The sequence below is a fragment of the Centruroides vittatus genome, unplaced genomic scaffold, assembly GCF_030686945.1.
Source record: "Centruroides vittatus isolate TY-2023 unplaced genomic scaffold, ASM3068694v2 contig_911, whole genome shotgun sequence".
NCBI classification, from domain to species: Eukaryota; Metazoa; Arthropoda; class Arachnida; order Scorpiones; family Buthidae; genus Centruroides; species Centruroides vittatus.
The window spans coordinates 610,533-626,379 of NW_027122600.1; the positions used below are offsets into that span (position 1 = coordinate 610,533).

General features: G+C 30.7%; 2 protein-coding genes across 3 annotated transcripts in view; both read left to right on the forward strand.

Annotated features, from left to right (window-relative positions):
* LOC136984274 (mitochondrial outer membrane protein SLC25A46-like) overlaps positions 1-4,383 on the forward strand; it is a 32,772-nt gene extending 28,389 nt beyond the window's left edge. For both annotated transcript variants that reach the window (XM_067281189.1, XM_067281190.1), the window contains 2 exons: positions 420-544; positions 3,981-4,383. In XM_067281189.1, coding sequence (XP_067137290.1) covers positions 420-544; positions 3,981-4,239 — 384 coding nt within the window. In that variant the 3' untranslated portion in view covers positions 4,240-4,383. The remainder of the gene's footprint in view (positions 1-419; positions 545-3,980) is intronic.
* Positions 4,384-7,758: 3,375 nt separating this feature from the next.
* LOC136984273 (uncharacterized) lies at positions 7,759-12,439 on the forward strand. The gene is made up of 3 exons (XM_067281188.1): positions 7,759-8,008; positions 11,638-11,997; positions 12,110-12,439. Exons 1-3 carry the CDS (start codon positions 7,850-7,852, stop codon positions 12,131-12,133), a joined length of 543 nt encoding a protein of 180 aa, XP_067137289.1. The 5' UTR covers positions 7,759-7,849; the 3' UTR covers positions 12,134-12,439.
* Positions 12,440-15,847: the final 3,408 nt, after the last annotated feature.

Sequence of the window (15,847 nt, forward strand, 5' to 3'; positions counted from 1 at the left end):
GTACGCTTGTGCTAAAACAGACTTCAGATAACTCTTAAGTTGGAACTATCAGAAAAGCTTTCAATCACTTTTGGCATTGGCGATCATATTTGTCTTGTATCACAGCAGAGAAACTCTTCATACTCTGTTCTGTTTTGTTATCAATAAGGTCAGATGCAAATCTTATAAAACAGATCTTTTCCATCTACTGTCTGGATCATATTTCATGTATTAGTTTTACCGTTGTTAATTTCTTAGCCGTTCCTGATCTCAACATTTTATTATTGTTGCTATGAATATTTTTGCTACATTGGGATTAACTATAACTTTTCAACAACAATTAAATGAAACCATGAGTTTTATTTAAAATTAAAGTATTTTAATATTTTAAAAGATTTTTTTTTAAAATCCTTTAGATTTTAATTTGCGTGTTTATTTAGTTAGGAATAGCTAATAAAGGAGGATTTTATGCAGTTGATCAACAAATGTGTCAAATCACTGCAGCTTTTGCTGGGAATCTTGTTGCAGATGTGGTTTTATATCCATCAGAAACAGTTCTTCACAGGTATTTATATATTGTTAATATTACTAAAAAAATTTATGTAAATAAAATTATTATATTTATTTTCTTAAATTCTAACTTAAAGTTATTAAATAAATATTTTTTGAATACAGAAGGGTTTATTCTTTTCGTTATAATAATTTACATAACTAAAAATTACACATATTTGAGTTTATTTCTTAATCTTTCAACAAAGAGAGAATAAAAAGATGTTGACAAATTAATCTTCATAATCAATAACATGGACATTTATATATTTAAAATTTTAGTATACTGGAGAAACTGAAGAGGAATGTGTAGAATGCCCCGTAGAACAAGGTCTGCAGGACTAGACCAAAAAAAAAAAAAACGAACAAGTCGGCTTGACAAATATACTGGGTTTTAATCCTTTCCCGTTGACAAATCACAATATATACATAGAACATGAACTATCACACAATTGACAATTTCCAATGCACAACTAATAACAATATAATATTTCACACTTTTTCACATTTCCCTCTCTTTCCTACTCTCCTTTCAGGGGGCTCTTTCCATGTGACAAAAAATTGAAAGGCGCATAACACACACAAAAAAAAGTAAACCTACTCGTAACACTTTTTTTTACCGTGTATAAACAATGAAAAAGAAAACTAATATGTTCAGGTGATTCTCCCACCGATCTTCTTTTCCTTGAGTATGTTCTATCTCGACGTTAAAGTGTCCTTGGTTGGATGGAAACAGATTGCTATCCCATTGGCCTCTTTCCCGATCCTTAGTCTTCTCATGCTCATTGCCTCGATCTTGTATTGTTCACAGGTAGCCAGAACAAAGCAAGAGGGAAAAAAGGTCCCTACCACATGCATATCATAACCTTTTATACCGTGCCAAACAGATATCCTCCCCATGTGACCTCCACTGGCCAATCTGGCTGCCAACATAATGTGAACTGGAAAAAGGTGGTATCATGAACAAAAAGGAAGGGGTCGAGGGAAAAAACAAAACACAAAAATACATAGTCACGAAGCACTACAAATGTTCTAAAAACTTTTTCAGGAACATTCAAAATGCATTTTTACTTAACCAGGTGGTTTTAACACAAATTACACATAATTTTAATTAAGAAAATTTGTTTTTTAAATAGAAGATTCCTGATTTGTTGAAAGATTTTTAAGAAATAAACTCAAATATAATTGAGAGTAATTTTTAATTATAATTAAGAAAATTGCTGAAACGAAGATTAGAATAAGTTACATAATAAATAGTCAAAGTACAAACTGTCAGAATTTAAACAACAAAGTTTAAATTTATGGGTACAGGAAATCTTTGTTTAATTTGAACTGAGATAGTTCGAAATCCCATTTATTTGTAACTGTATTTTTGTAATTTGATTAGTTTGAAATATGGCTACTACGTAACTCAAAGTGAAAATTCTGTCCGAACTGTAATGTGCCTGCATTAACTCATTCATTTAAATTGAAGTGCTTCCAGGTTATAAGAAAATAAAAGATCAAGAACAACTCAAATTTGGTCAATATGACTTTCCTGTTACAGTAACACATTTTCAGATGTCACCTTTACCCATGGACAACTTTTTTTTTATTTCATAAAACATGGCTTGTTTTTGGGATTGCAAGATTGGGCTACAAGTAACAGATTGAGATGTTTGTAGGGCTTTAGGCTATTGCATTTGGCAACATACTATTATTTTGTCCACTTTAAAAATAATTTGGGCTACATTTTGAGGAATTCTGCTTTACATTTTATAAAAATTATCTGGCAACCTGCGAGTTCTCACTGGACATGTGCTGTTTACCTGCAGTTTGTTTATATTATTACTGTTATTAATTATTAATTAATGAAAACAGCATTCTCTATATGTAGCCATATTCTGTATGCACAATAAATTACATCATTTACATAGCATTTGGCATATTGTACAGAAATATGTAATCTCGGATAATTCGAAGTCTTGATTATTTCATCCCTTGAATTTTGAACTAACAAGGATTTTCTGTATCTATCAAAACTTTGTATATACAGGCTGATTTTTAATTTAGAAATTTTAAATTGCTTCTTAATAATAGTCATTATCATCATTCTGATATTGATGATTCTTGTTTATTATAAAAAATTTTTATGTAATTAGGATTATTCCAATACAGTGCTATAATTTTTAGTGTATTTATGAAATTATTTGTCAACTTTATCATCATCATCAACCAATAATAATTTTCATTGTATGAGTCAGAAAATAATCTTTATTCCATCATCTATTTTCTCTTATTTAAAAGTTTAAAAATTTCTAAGAAAAATATACATAATTGATAGTAAACAATATTTATTAATTTTGTACAATTTTATTTTTTTTATTCTGTCGGTAAACGACTCTGCTCTTCTACATTATAAATTTTATTACAGTATTAACTTTTATATTAGAATTCTTTTAAAATTAGCGTACTGTATATATTTCATTAATGACAGAAGTATTGAATTTTTGATTTATAACTTTATTTTATGCTGTAAGATAGTCTACTGAACAAGTTTTGAATTAGAGACATTAATATACAAGAACTTTATTTTTTTTAGTAAACAATCACAAGTTTTGTGATTATTTTATTTTTTTAAAATGAAAATGCAATTGGAAAACTTATTTATTCTAAAATCATATTTTGGGCAAAAAAATAATCTGAAGTGCTATTAAAATTTTTATTATGATGAAAAGTGATACTTAAATGTGACTTGTAGAATAATTATGAATTGCTTTTTAAAGTTAACATTAAAAATTCGAGCCATGTTAATGATGATTTAGAACATTATTACTTGCCGTTTAATAAAATATTTTTTGTGTAGAATTAGAATCATTTTTAAAAGAAAAGTGTTAAATAAGACAGATAAATAAATATTTTTTATTTCACTATTTTAAATTTGCATCAGTTTGTTTTATTTTCTGTTTGAATTAGAATTAACAATATTTAATATTTTTCCTTATTTTACAGAATGCCAAATTTATGAAGTGTACTTTGTTATATAACTCCAACATATAAACTGTTGGAGGAAATGACTGGATAATTTTTATAGGAACAAAATATATTTTCATTCTACCAAAATTACTAGAATAACTCCCAAAAATTTGCAAAAGTATACACAATAGAAATTCATTATGCACTTATTGGGGGAACTTGTAGAGCATTCCTATATAAAAGCAAATCCACATCTTATATTAACAAGTCCTTGATCTGATTAGTATAATGCATTGTTGACAAAGTACTCCAAAGCATTATATGTAACTGATGTTAATGAAATAACAAAACTTTTCAATTTTAGTATAGAAATAATCCTAATAATTTTTATTTTTTCAAATTTTTAAAGTGTGAAATTTTTAGATATTAAAATTTTTTCATAGCACTATAAATATTGTCTTTAGAAAGTAAATATCAATATATTTTTCTTTATTTAGGTTGTACTTGCAAGGGACAAGAACTATTATTGATAATCTTGACACCGGAACATCAGTTACGCCAGTCATCTCAACCTATCAGGGTGTTTTCGACTGCTTTCATACAATTGTACAAGAAGAGGGTGCCGCTGGGCTTTACAAAGGTTTTGGTGCTCTGATATTGCAATATTCCATTTATGGAATGTTGTTAAAAATTACCAGAATGTTAATTTTGCAAGTGAATTGTGCATTTAATAATGAAACAAAAAGACAAGATTAAAGCGGAATTACTTTTTTTATAACTTTGTTATAAAATATTTAAAGTTTTTAGTATTCATTTTAAATAAAAAATTTTTTGTAATTTTTTGAAAATGTATATAAAATTAACAACATGACTTAAGGAAAATAAATTAATGAATTTGCATTAAATTTAATTATTATTATTTTTTTTATAAAGAATTTATTCTGTATTTGTGTTAATTAATGATATTTCAATTAAAACAAAATCAGGTTTGAGTAAGTCTACTTCATAAACAAAAATCAATGTCTTAATGTATTTTCTGCATTAATGTAAGTTCGTATATCATATATTTTGATAAATTTTGAAAAAATTATAAAATTTAAATAAATTGTCAGCATTTTCATTCTAGTAAGTTACCTTATTTCTTAATCTGTCAAAATATTTAATTGACATGGTTTTTTTAATTTTGTAACATATTACATTTTCTGTTTATATATTGAGCTTTCTTTAAGATAGCACATAACAGATAGGTATTGTAAATCATGTTTTCAATTATAATTAGACATTCAATCCAAATTAATCGGGGATATAAACAATTATGCAATATTTATTTGTCATTTATTTTTATACATATTTGCAAATCATTTAATTTTTGATTGTTTAATGATATATATTTCGTATTTATTCACTCACAAATCCAGTATACAAGTGTAGATTTGGGTCTTATTGTAGGCTTTTGTTTCTTGATTGTAAAATTAATATCAATAGTTCATTAGAAGTTTGTTAATCACCTATAACCCAGAATGGTGATGGATTATCAACATTTTTGCATATTTGTAAAATTCAATAAGTTATATGCAGTCTAAACTTGCAAATATTACTGTACATTTTGTACCAGTTCAGTTGGTATAAAATGTGTGATAACGTATTACCTGACAGTCTTATAACAAAATTGCATTATTTTTCTCTGTCCCAAGGTTAACCTCTTGATATGTAACAATGTGCACGTCTTCACCCCCACCTTTATCTTAATTTCGACCAGAAGTCTTTGGCACATCACATTTCCAAATTACATACAAAGCAGAAGTTCATACATAGTTGATCTGGGCCTGCTGCTCCTAAGCTTTCCATATCTGGTCTTGATTTTTGTCTGTCTAACACCATTCTCAAGATTAACCTTTCAATTCAACAGCTGTGCCGATCTTGGATTTATATTATATCTCGACACTATTGTAAATATCGCATATTTACAATAGTGAATTGTGACGGATAGACAGATGGTCAACAGTGGAAATTTATAGATCCACAATTTTTTCAAATTGCAGCCCAAAAATACTGCATGCCAGATTATTATTGGACAATTGCAAACTATTAGTTAGTCCAACATCCTCTGAAAATTAAAAAACTTCTACAGTATAATAAGCTTCTTAAACTGGAGTAAAGTAATTCTAACTAGTTTTAAAGAGTTCTAACCCTGTTCCAGCAACAATTATTTATTTATTCATCAAAGATTTTTTTTGCTATGAGTGGCCATACTGTAATTTTAACATACTGCAGAATCATTTGTGAACTGTTATTAAAGTAATAATTTATTTAATAAAAGGAATTAACTAGTATTTTGACAAATTTATTTGATTTAAATTAAAAACCATTTTACTTTCTTGTAACGATTAAAGTGAATTCATTAGTTAGCTCAAGACTTCAGTATCATAGAATAGTTTTGTGTTTGTGTGTGGCCTTTCGTTTGATTGCTAAACAGATTAACGCCATCCCTATATATTTTCTTTAATGTGTATTAAAACTCACTTTTAGCTATATAATTGAATCATTAAGGTTGGCGCACACTAGCCATTGTAATACGTGGTGCTATAATGATATACTGTATAGCAAACTCTATGCAGTATTGAACAAATGAAGCCCCCACACTGTGTATAGTTTACAGTGCATTGTTACTGGTAAGAATATAAATTGTCACCATTACAAATATCTGAATTATCCCTTTATATCTTTATCAGAAAATACATCACCACCATTGTTTTCAGTTGCAAACATTCAAAAATGAAGAAAATAAGAATTTTGTACTAAATATAAAATTATTATAAAATTTAAATAAATTTATACACTAATAATTATTATATAAGAATATACAAAAATATGTTAATGGACAGGACTGCCAGAAATACAGGATGCAAAATATGACCAATTCCAACTTTTAATTGCTTAAGCTATATAATGAAAATATAAAATTGCAATTGTTTCATGAAAGGAGAAAAGTGATCTTTCCATTAATATGCATCTCAATTGGGCAAAAAGACACATCCATTATATTTGATAGTTAATGTCTTGGTCAAGTTCTGGTGGAAACACTTTAGTTTTTTCAGAGTGCAAGTCTATTCCACTAAAAATTTGCTTCATTTTGTGGGTTGTTCTGTCTTTTTTTGGTTTTCTTGACATTTTTGAGCTTTGTGGTGATGAAATCTGTAATTTCATAATTCATCAATCTTCTCCAGTCATTTCTGTATTGTTTTCATCATTTATCCAAAGAGAAGTTAGGATATTTTTTGCAATCTTGTCAGCATCCTGGATATGTTTCTGGCATAGTTTCTATTGACTATTTCAATTTTGGATGTTGTCTGACACTTCTTGAAAGTCTGCATTATATCATCTAAAGATAATTTAACTTATCACATGTAGGCGAGGGCTGCCCACTTCTTGCCTGTTTGTCTCCAAATCGGGATTGCATGTGTTAACTTAAAAAGACATTGAAAGAGAATTTCATTTTCCCTTGCAATGTCAATAGTCAGCCGGAATAATTTCTAACATTTCTAAAAATAATTTTGAGATAAACTAACGAAGTAAAAACTGTGTGGATATTGAAATCACGTCATCTCAGTTATCCTATCCAATTGAATATTTCATTGATCCTATTATCATTTTTCTCTAATGCTCCTGTGGATAAACAATTCAATTCATATTCTGTGGAAGTGGAAGTTTTCAGAAAAATTCACCTAGAACACAGGACCCCCCACAGTGTTTTGTGATGATGCAAATAAACATGATTAATGCTTCTGGCAACAAATACATATTATTCCCTGAGACAGCATAGGATAGACATCTTAATCCATGTATTTGAATGTAATGTGCAGATTGTTGGCATGTTGTGGCTTACATTCCAATCACAGAAGACAGTCAAATTTATTATAGACTTATCAGATGCTAATTTAGAAAGATCATTTGTTTTATTTCATACATAGGGAGAAAAAGTCTAGATGGTGGTGCTGTGCAAAGAATTTCTTTAATAAACATAGGATTAGTAAATGTAGATTTCTTATATTTCTCTTATAAAGGTGAGTAGTATAATTTTCTCTCAAAAAAGTTAGTACTAGAATAAATTGCATTGCATTACTAAATGGAATGATTTAACATAAAGATAGTGTTGATATTGTCATATCTTATAAACTAAACTAATAAATAACAAAATCCAACTTGAGTAAGTTCAAATAAACCACAAAAAAAATTTTTTTTTTTGAGTAATGTAATTAATTGTAAGCTTTTCTTACATTTCTCCCTCTCAGATTCTTATATAATGCTTATATTCTACTGAAGTACATTTCACTAATTATTCTTTTACTGTTTTATGTGATCTGGGATGCATCTGCAACTGGGACTAGTGTGTTCTGCAGATTTCGGCACAGAAAGAGATTCTTTGCAGAAAGTCCGAGAACTGGAAATATCTGGTGATATAATGGTAAACATTACAAGTACTGGAATTTCTGATGATTCAAATGCCATAGAAGTGTCTCATCTTGTAAGTTTAAATTAAATTATTCTAAATTAATTTCTTAATTTTTATCAATAATTAACTTTCAGATGATATAAATACAACATTTTTTAGTTAGACATTCTTAAAAAAAAAAATACTGTATATTGGCATCATGTTATTTTAGAGAACTTAATATTTAATTTATTTATCATATAATCAACTTTGATTTTTATTTTTTTTAAATAATACAGGAAATATTTTGTAAATTATTAATATAAGAGGAGCTGTCATTAAATTACATAATGCAGATGTGGGTGAATGGGTATGCAGGTAATTTTTATGATGTGTTACAAGGGGTTGGGGGTGTTTACAAAAATATGTAATGCTAGGATCTTAACCCTTGGATAACAGAATGATTCATTTTTGTTTCTGAAGTGTTGCATAGCAAACCATTACTGTTGCCACTGCTTTGTATGTTATACATGTAATTAGTAAAATAATGTAATGTTCATTACTCCATACTGTGTATTATTCCTTAGTACAATTAAAAAGGATGTGTAATTTTGGGAGTGGATATGTGTGACAGTGTGTTAACGACAGATATATATTCATAAACAAAAAAGTGCTGGACTAGATAATGATTTTATGGGACACATGAGGCCTCCCACTGGGGGTGTCACCTGAAAAACCCCTTTTTAAAGGAGTTTATCAGGTGATGACCTTAGTGAGAGGTCCAAGAGGCTTGCCCCCATATCTCCTCCTGGATCTTTTGGTGTAGAATTGTTGCACCAAGTTGACTTTTGATAACTAATAGTGATGTTGTGGCCGAAGTTTTTTAGCCATTTCTAAAACGTGAATGTCGAACGTTGAGCACCACTATTTTGTAAGCGGCGCTCGACATTCGACGTTCACATTTCAGAGATGAAAACTTCAGCTGCAACCTCGCTAATAACTTTATAAAGTTATAAAATTAACTATTAAAATTCTTACCTAAATTTGTTCTTAAGTTAACAGTTAATGATCTTAACAGTTGATTAAATATTTGTAGATTGATGATCAGATCTTAAATAATAAATGAAGGCAGTCATTTTCAAAGCAGACATGAATTAACATGCCTGAAACATCATGCAGCTTAAGCTCCAGTAATTAGAAGAGTGCTTGCTTTCGTTTTTGGTTGTGTGTGTGAGAGCCCAGACTTGATGAAAAATTTGGGGGTGAAAAATTAAATTTTTCCAAAATTTATTTGTTGTATAATTTTCCCAGCAAAAAAATAATTTAATTGTCAGAGGATATGATCATATCTTTAGCTGGAGTCACTTCCTTTCCCAGGTGACACATTGAATGTGTCATTACCAAAAATGGGCAGGAGAAGAAAGAGGGGAGAACTCCCAAATAAAAAAGAAATGTCCAATGATGACACAGAGTTCGTTCATCTCGAGAGTACATCCGCATTGAGAGTTTGTTCATCTCCAGAGTTCACCACTCATCTTGGATACATCACTCATCCTGCCAATTAGGGTCTCTCAAACGGGATCTCAGTTGTTTTTTTAACCCGGGAAATCCCGCAAATTTCTTAAAAATTCACTTTTTTCTTATTTTACATTAAGGTTGAGGAAATTTTGTGAATAGAAAGTATAATTAACTCATAAACTGTCAGAATACATTTGTATTTATTAATTTTAAACCTACTTATTAGTTTTTTTTTTTTAATTTTTACTCGTTATGGCACTTCACAAATGGTCAATAATCAATACGTAGCTTATTTGTGACAGGACTCTCAAAATTCTTTACCAGTAATATCTGGAATAATTGCACTTATGCTGTCTTAATTTTTAACCATACCCAGTAGCTTCAATGACTGCGTAACATCAAGTTGTGCAAATTGGGCAAGGATACAAATGAGTACGAAGTCAGCAAGTATGAAGTTTTTCTTCATAATCTGATTATTAAAGACAAACAAACTGCCGAATTATTGGGTTATGATGTTTCTATTAAAGTAGTCGAGGTAGACAAATCAAGAATATTAGGGAACAAAAGAAGTACTACAATCTCAAAAACAAACTAGAAATCTTTCAGGATACAGGTGAAAAACACATATATTTGTCTTCTCTTAAATGCATTAAACACGATTCCAATCACATCAATTGAATCGGTAAAGGCATTCTCGGTAGCAAGACTTTTCATTACTAAAATAAGAATTAGATTGAGTGATCGGAGTATTGACCATCTTTGCTTTTTAAAATCTTATAAAAATTTACAATATTTTGTATTATATTTTATTTAAAAAATCAAAAATTACCTTCTAAGTTAGAAGTTTGATCTAAATTCATTTTTCTTTAAATTTTCAACTCAATTCAAAGTCATTTTTTGTTTGTATGTAGTTTCCAGCAAACTTTAATAAATTTTTTCTATTTGTGAAAATTTCTACGTAATTCAAAGGTAATTTTTAATATATATCTTGCACAGCATTATTAATATGATTTTGGAGGTTGCAGAACATATTAAATTACTTTAAAAAACAAAAAATAATTATATCATTTGATTTCATGATATTTTGTATATCTTAAAAATAATTAATTTTGTCCCAGGATCCCAGGAAACAGTTCACTTTTATCCCATAATCCCGGGACAAGCAAAAGACCGAGAAATGAGAAACCCTACTACCAATTCTAACAAGTTATCCTCTCAATCCTACTGGACTGCTATCAATGCTCCAGTTTGACTTGTCGAATGATCCTGAACAAAGTTGTGCGGACCATCAATTCGCTGATCCTCCAATTTAACAAAAGGACCAATCTTCTTGAATTTCTCAAGGTATTTATCCACCTACGAACAATTGTGAACTCTCTCAGTAAGGGACTCACAATATTAATGATAATAGCTATGTTGCAGAGATTCTTATAAAACTAGCTACAAATTCTTATAAAGCCTTATGAACTCTTGTACATGGACATAATTTACTTACCTAATAATGGGTATTTGTTAATGTTAATCTAGTAGTTGAGTGCACTTCTTCCACCGGTTGTCTCTTAAACCTTCTCCATCTTGAGTCCAAGTGCCTACATGTGACTGCTCATGCAAGAAAACAAACTTAACAGCCATTGAGGTTACTGTGTCTGTTCTTAAAGACACAGTGGTGTCAGACCTGATGACTTAATCATCACTGACATGATGTCGACTCTTTGGTCCCATGGTGGAGAAGCAGGGTGCACTTTGCGCATTGTCATGCACGTGCGCGCGTAAATTGTAACAGAGGTAAACAAATTTTTTAATTTACTTTTGGAAATCATGATTATATACAGATATATGTAGTTGGTAATATAAAAATTAGTTAATTTTGTAATTTTTTATGCTACTTGCCTTTGAAGACTATTTAGAGCACCATTTTTGTCTTTCAGAGTGGCATTTGGTTAACCCCAGCACAACCACGCTAGTGGTTACAAGAAGGTGGGATGGTAGTTAAAAAGTATAAAAATAGCATTATATAATTTATGGACAGTCCCAAAGAACAAAAAATAATTAACTATAGTATATTCATTATTATCATGTTTTGATTTATTATTATTAATCTGGGTTAATGTAGATAAAGGATTTTAGTAGACACAAGCAATAGAAAATTAATAGAAAGAATTTAACTTAATGTTTAAAAGTATTTATTAAACATTGTTTTACAGAATTCTGGTCACCAGAAGACTCAAGATATTGCTATGTCAGCAGCACAGATTTCAGTGTTAGTTAATGGACATTTTATTGAGAGACCGTTACGGAATGCATTTATAAATTTAGAAGAGACTTCCTTAGTGAGTGATGTGATTTATGAAGAGGAAGAAACTGACTCTGAGGATGGGTTATTGGAATGTTGTCATATTATTAACAAAACAAATATATTAAGTCAAATTGAACCTCCTGTTAAAGTACAGACAAATCAAGAAATTGAAAAAGAAAATGATGTGTACAATATTGAAACAATTGTATCAACAATTGCTTATGTAGCAGATTGTATTGAGGAGACAAATGAAGTGAAGGAATTGAAGGTAAGTTTAAAAATAGTAGATATGATACATTTGATGATTTCCTTTGTGTAATATTTTTCAAATTGTTTTTGATATATAATGATTATTAAATTTTCAAAATAATTTATTTCAGGACTGTGCACACAGGAGGTTTTAACCCCCCTCCAGGGTCGTCGAAGGAGGGAAGCTGGGGATTTTTCCTGGGGCCTAGAGAAAATTTAGGCATTAATAGTGGTTTCTACCCCTATAAATTAATATTTTTACTAACAAAAAATAAAATCCTTAAGACTGCTTTTTATTAATATAGAAACATTTTTACATATTTCATTCATTCAAAAAAATGGCAAAAGGAGCCTGCTCTACCCCTGTGCCCCATACGAGCTCTTGATTCCCCTACCCCTCCCATTTGGCAGTTCAAACAGAAAGAATATTACTATGTTAATAAAACAATATATTAAGTATATATATTCTACCTGTTCAGTTCTTTAGTGTACTGTACTGTGTTACTACATACACCTATATTGTAAAAGTTAAACTATGTTATGAATGAACAATGCTTTTTTTTCTTTTTTAAATACCACCCTTTTAAAGTCTTGTGTGGGCCTGATTATTATTAACAGTTTTGAAATAAATTATTATTAATCATCGTTATGTCTAAAGTTGTCTAGATATAACAATGATTAGATATTAAAATAATTCTGATTATTTTTTATCAAAATCTATAGATATAATCTTTTACATCTATGGATTCATATTTGTTTGACATTAGTAATTCATTTTGAGTTGTTTTTTATGACTATACAGGTATACCTCGAGTTACGTCACTCTCGAGTTACATCATTCCCGATTATACGTTGTTTGTCAAAAAAGTATATGGAAAAATAAAAATCAAGTTTAAGTCAGTTTATTCGACTTTAAATCCGTCCGCCATAAACATTGAAGTCGTAATATCACTAGAAAAGCGTTGAAAGCACATAAAATCATATTACAGGGTGACAATAATTAACCCGTACAAGTTTTTTGTATCGTAAATTTATTAAAGAAATGAAAATTAGCAAAACAACAGCATATAACAGTGACAATACTTTATGTATTAATCAGATATTCAGCCAGTTTCAAAGTGGCCTCCTTTTGCTTTGATGCAGAGCCCCAAACGCGTTTTGAAATTCTCAGCGATGGGCCGCGCTCTTCTGGAGACAGTTTGTCTCACTCCCAGCGCAAGGATTGCTTCAGCGACTCCAAACTTTCATAGCGCTTACAACAGGCCCTGGCCTCCAAAATAGACCATACACTGTAGTCCATTGGGTTCAGATTCGGCAACTATGGTGGCCATTCCGCAGACAAGATGAAATTGGGAAAATGAGCCTTGCACACTCCTGAGTCTTCTTCGCTCTGTGTGTCGGCGCAGAGTCCTGCTGAAACGTCCATTTCGCACTGCCAAAATGCTGCTGAGCCCACAGAAGTACCACAGCCTCGAGAATGTCATGGTGGTACACATCTTGATTGATTTTGGCCCCTTGATCGACGAAAACAAGGGGTGTCTTGCTGCTCGCACAAATTCCGCCCCAAACTATGACTGACATTGGATTTTGTGATGTTCGATGACGGCTGAGCATCCAGGAGTCCCCGCGGACCAGTTCCTGTCGTTTTTATGGTTGTACGGAGAAAAGCTTCTCGTCTGTGAAGAGAATGCACTCCCATTGTCGACCTGCGGCCCGACGCTTGAGTCAACGGGATCTTTGGAGTCTCACGCACTTGTTTTCATCGGTGAGGAGCTGAACCTTTTGGAACTTGTAGGGCTTGAGTACAAGTTCCTTTTTCGCCATTAAACGCACCAATTCGCGATTGATTCTGATCTCACGAGCAATTTTTCTCATGGAGACCTTCGCATGTCAGTCAACTCGCTTTGTGATGATCTTGCGGTTCCTAGACGTGTTGACAGTGCACTTTCTTCTACGTCCGGGACGGTCACCATTGTGGCCAAGCTCCTTGAATCGCCGAACTGCATCTGAGACTGTCATTTTTGAAACACCGAGCAGACGAACAATTTCACATTAATGCTTTCCTTGCCGGAATAGCTCCAAAATTGCACAACATTTGTTCGACACCATTAAAAAAATAAAGAACTAACCCTTATTACATCGAAAGTATATCTACACGGGCAGGAAATCATAGAAAATTAAACAATATTATGTAAATTGGTGACAGTAAAAAAGTTCAGGTGCAGCATTGCTACAAACTTTGTACGGGTTAATTATTGTCACCCTGTAAAATATGTACATTTACAGTAAATGTTAATATAATCATCATAAATCCTAGGGAACGAACCATGAAAACATCTGTGTTTCTGTGTTGTCATCTTATTTAGCGGTCTTTAAGTGCTCATTATTGGCGTTTCCTCCATTATTGGCGTTTAGTTACGACATAAGTCGAAACTACGACTTACGTCGTAACTACACGAGTAAATTCGACTTACATCGCCTCTCCTGGAACCAATTACCGACATAAGACGAGGTATACCTGTAGTGAATTATTTTTGGGAATTTTTTTATTCAATGGAAAATATTTTGTTAATTTTTTTCTTGCTACTGTTTGAGTAACAATTTAAACTCGGTTGTACATGGATTCATAGAACATTTAATAATTACTCTTTGACAAGAACAAACATAAATTATCTTAACAAAGAAATTAAATAATTGCAAGAAGAGAGAATATCCTAACAGTACAATTTATAATACTGTCCAATGTTTGTTTACTTATGGTAGTTAAAAAATTTATTTTTATTTCATACGATGATGGCTTGCTGATAAGAAATTTCCCATAGAATTGATAGACGATAAGTCAATAAAAGGATATATAAAGGTTTCCAAGAGGTTTATATATATTCCTTTTCTAAACTTGCAATAAATAAGTGATATTTTAATGTGTAAAAAAAAACTCGTATCAATGTATTCACTGTTTTTTTTTCTAGAGTTTGCATCAGATGGAAACTACGTAAAAGTAGTATTTTGAGTGACTAAACAATATTGTTGGCTAAAATTCTGTGTATATGGTGTTCAGAAAATCCTACAAGTGTTTATTTTTATTTCATACGATTTATGGATTAGATAACCTATACATTTATATTAAACACTTGTAGGATTGTGACATCAACAGTAAAAATGAAATCATTATTTATAAAAGTTGCCTTTGTCTCAGAAAAGTTACTTTTATCTCTTTATTTTTTATATTTTACTTATGATGTGTGACATTAATACCAGAGGTAAAACATGTAATATTTCTTGGATTTTAGAACTAAATTTTTTTTATATGGAAATCTCTTCTAATGTCAGCGCATAAAATTATGTAGAAGTCCAGATGCAAACAATCTCTCCAGATAACATTGGATAAGGAGTACACTAATTACAATCACCTAATACAAGTATGTGGTTTGGTTCCCAAGATTAATATGTTGTTTTATTGCTGGATATTAAATGAATAATATTTAAATTTAGAATTTCCTTCTTCAAATTCCCTAATGATGAGCATAAGGAGCTCATAAGTACTTGGATAAAATACTGCACTACTTTTATTTTGCAATTTAATACTGCAATACTCTTATTTTGTTGGTTCCAATAAGGCAGTTTTAAAGTAATGAACATAATGCAGATTGATTGAATTTTAGATGCTTAAAATCTGTTCTTTTAGGAATTTGTTGGTTTGATGGAATAAAGCACCACAACACGAGGACAATCTCCTCAACTTATGCCTTCTGGGAGGACTTCCTTTGGGGAAACTGGCTCCTATTTAGGTATTAGACACATGAATAAAACCCAGAAAACTTCTCACAGCCAGCCCATTGGATAGGCACAAGCCCAAGACCAACTACTAA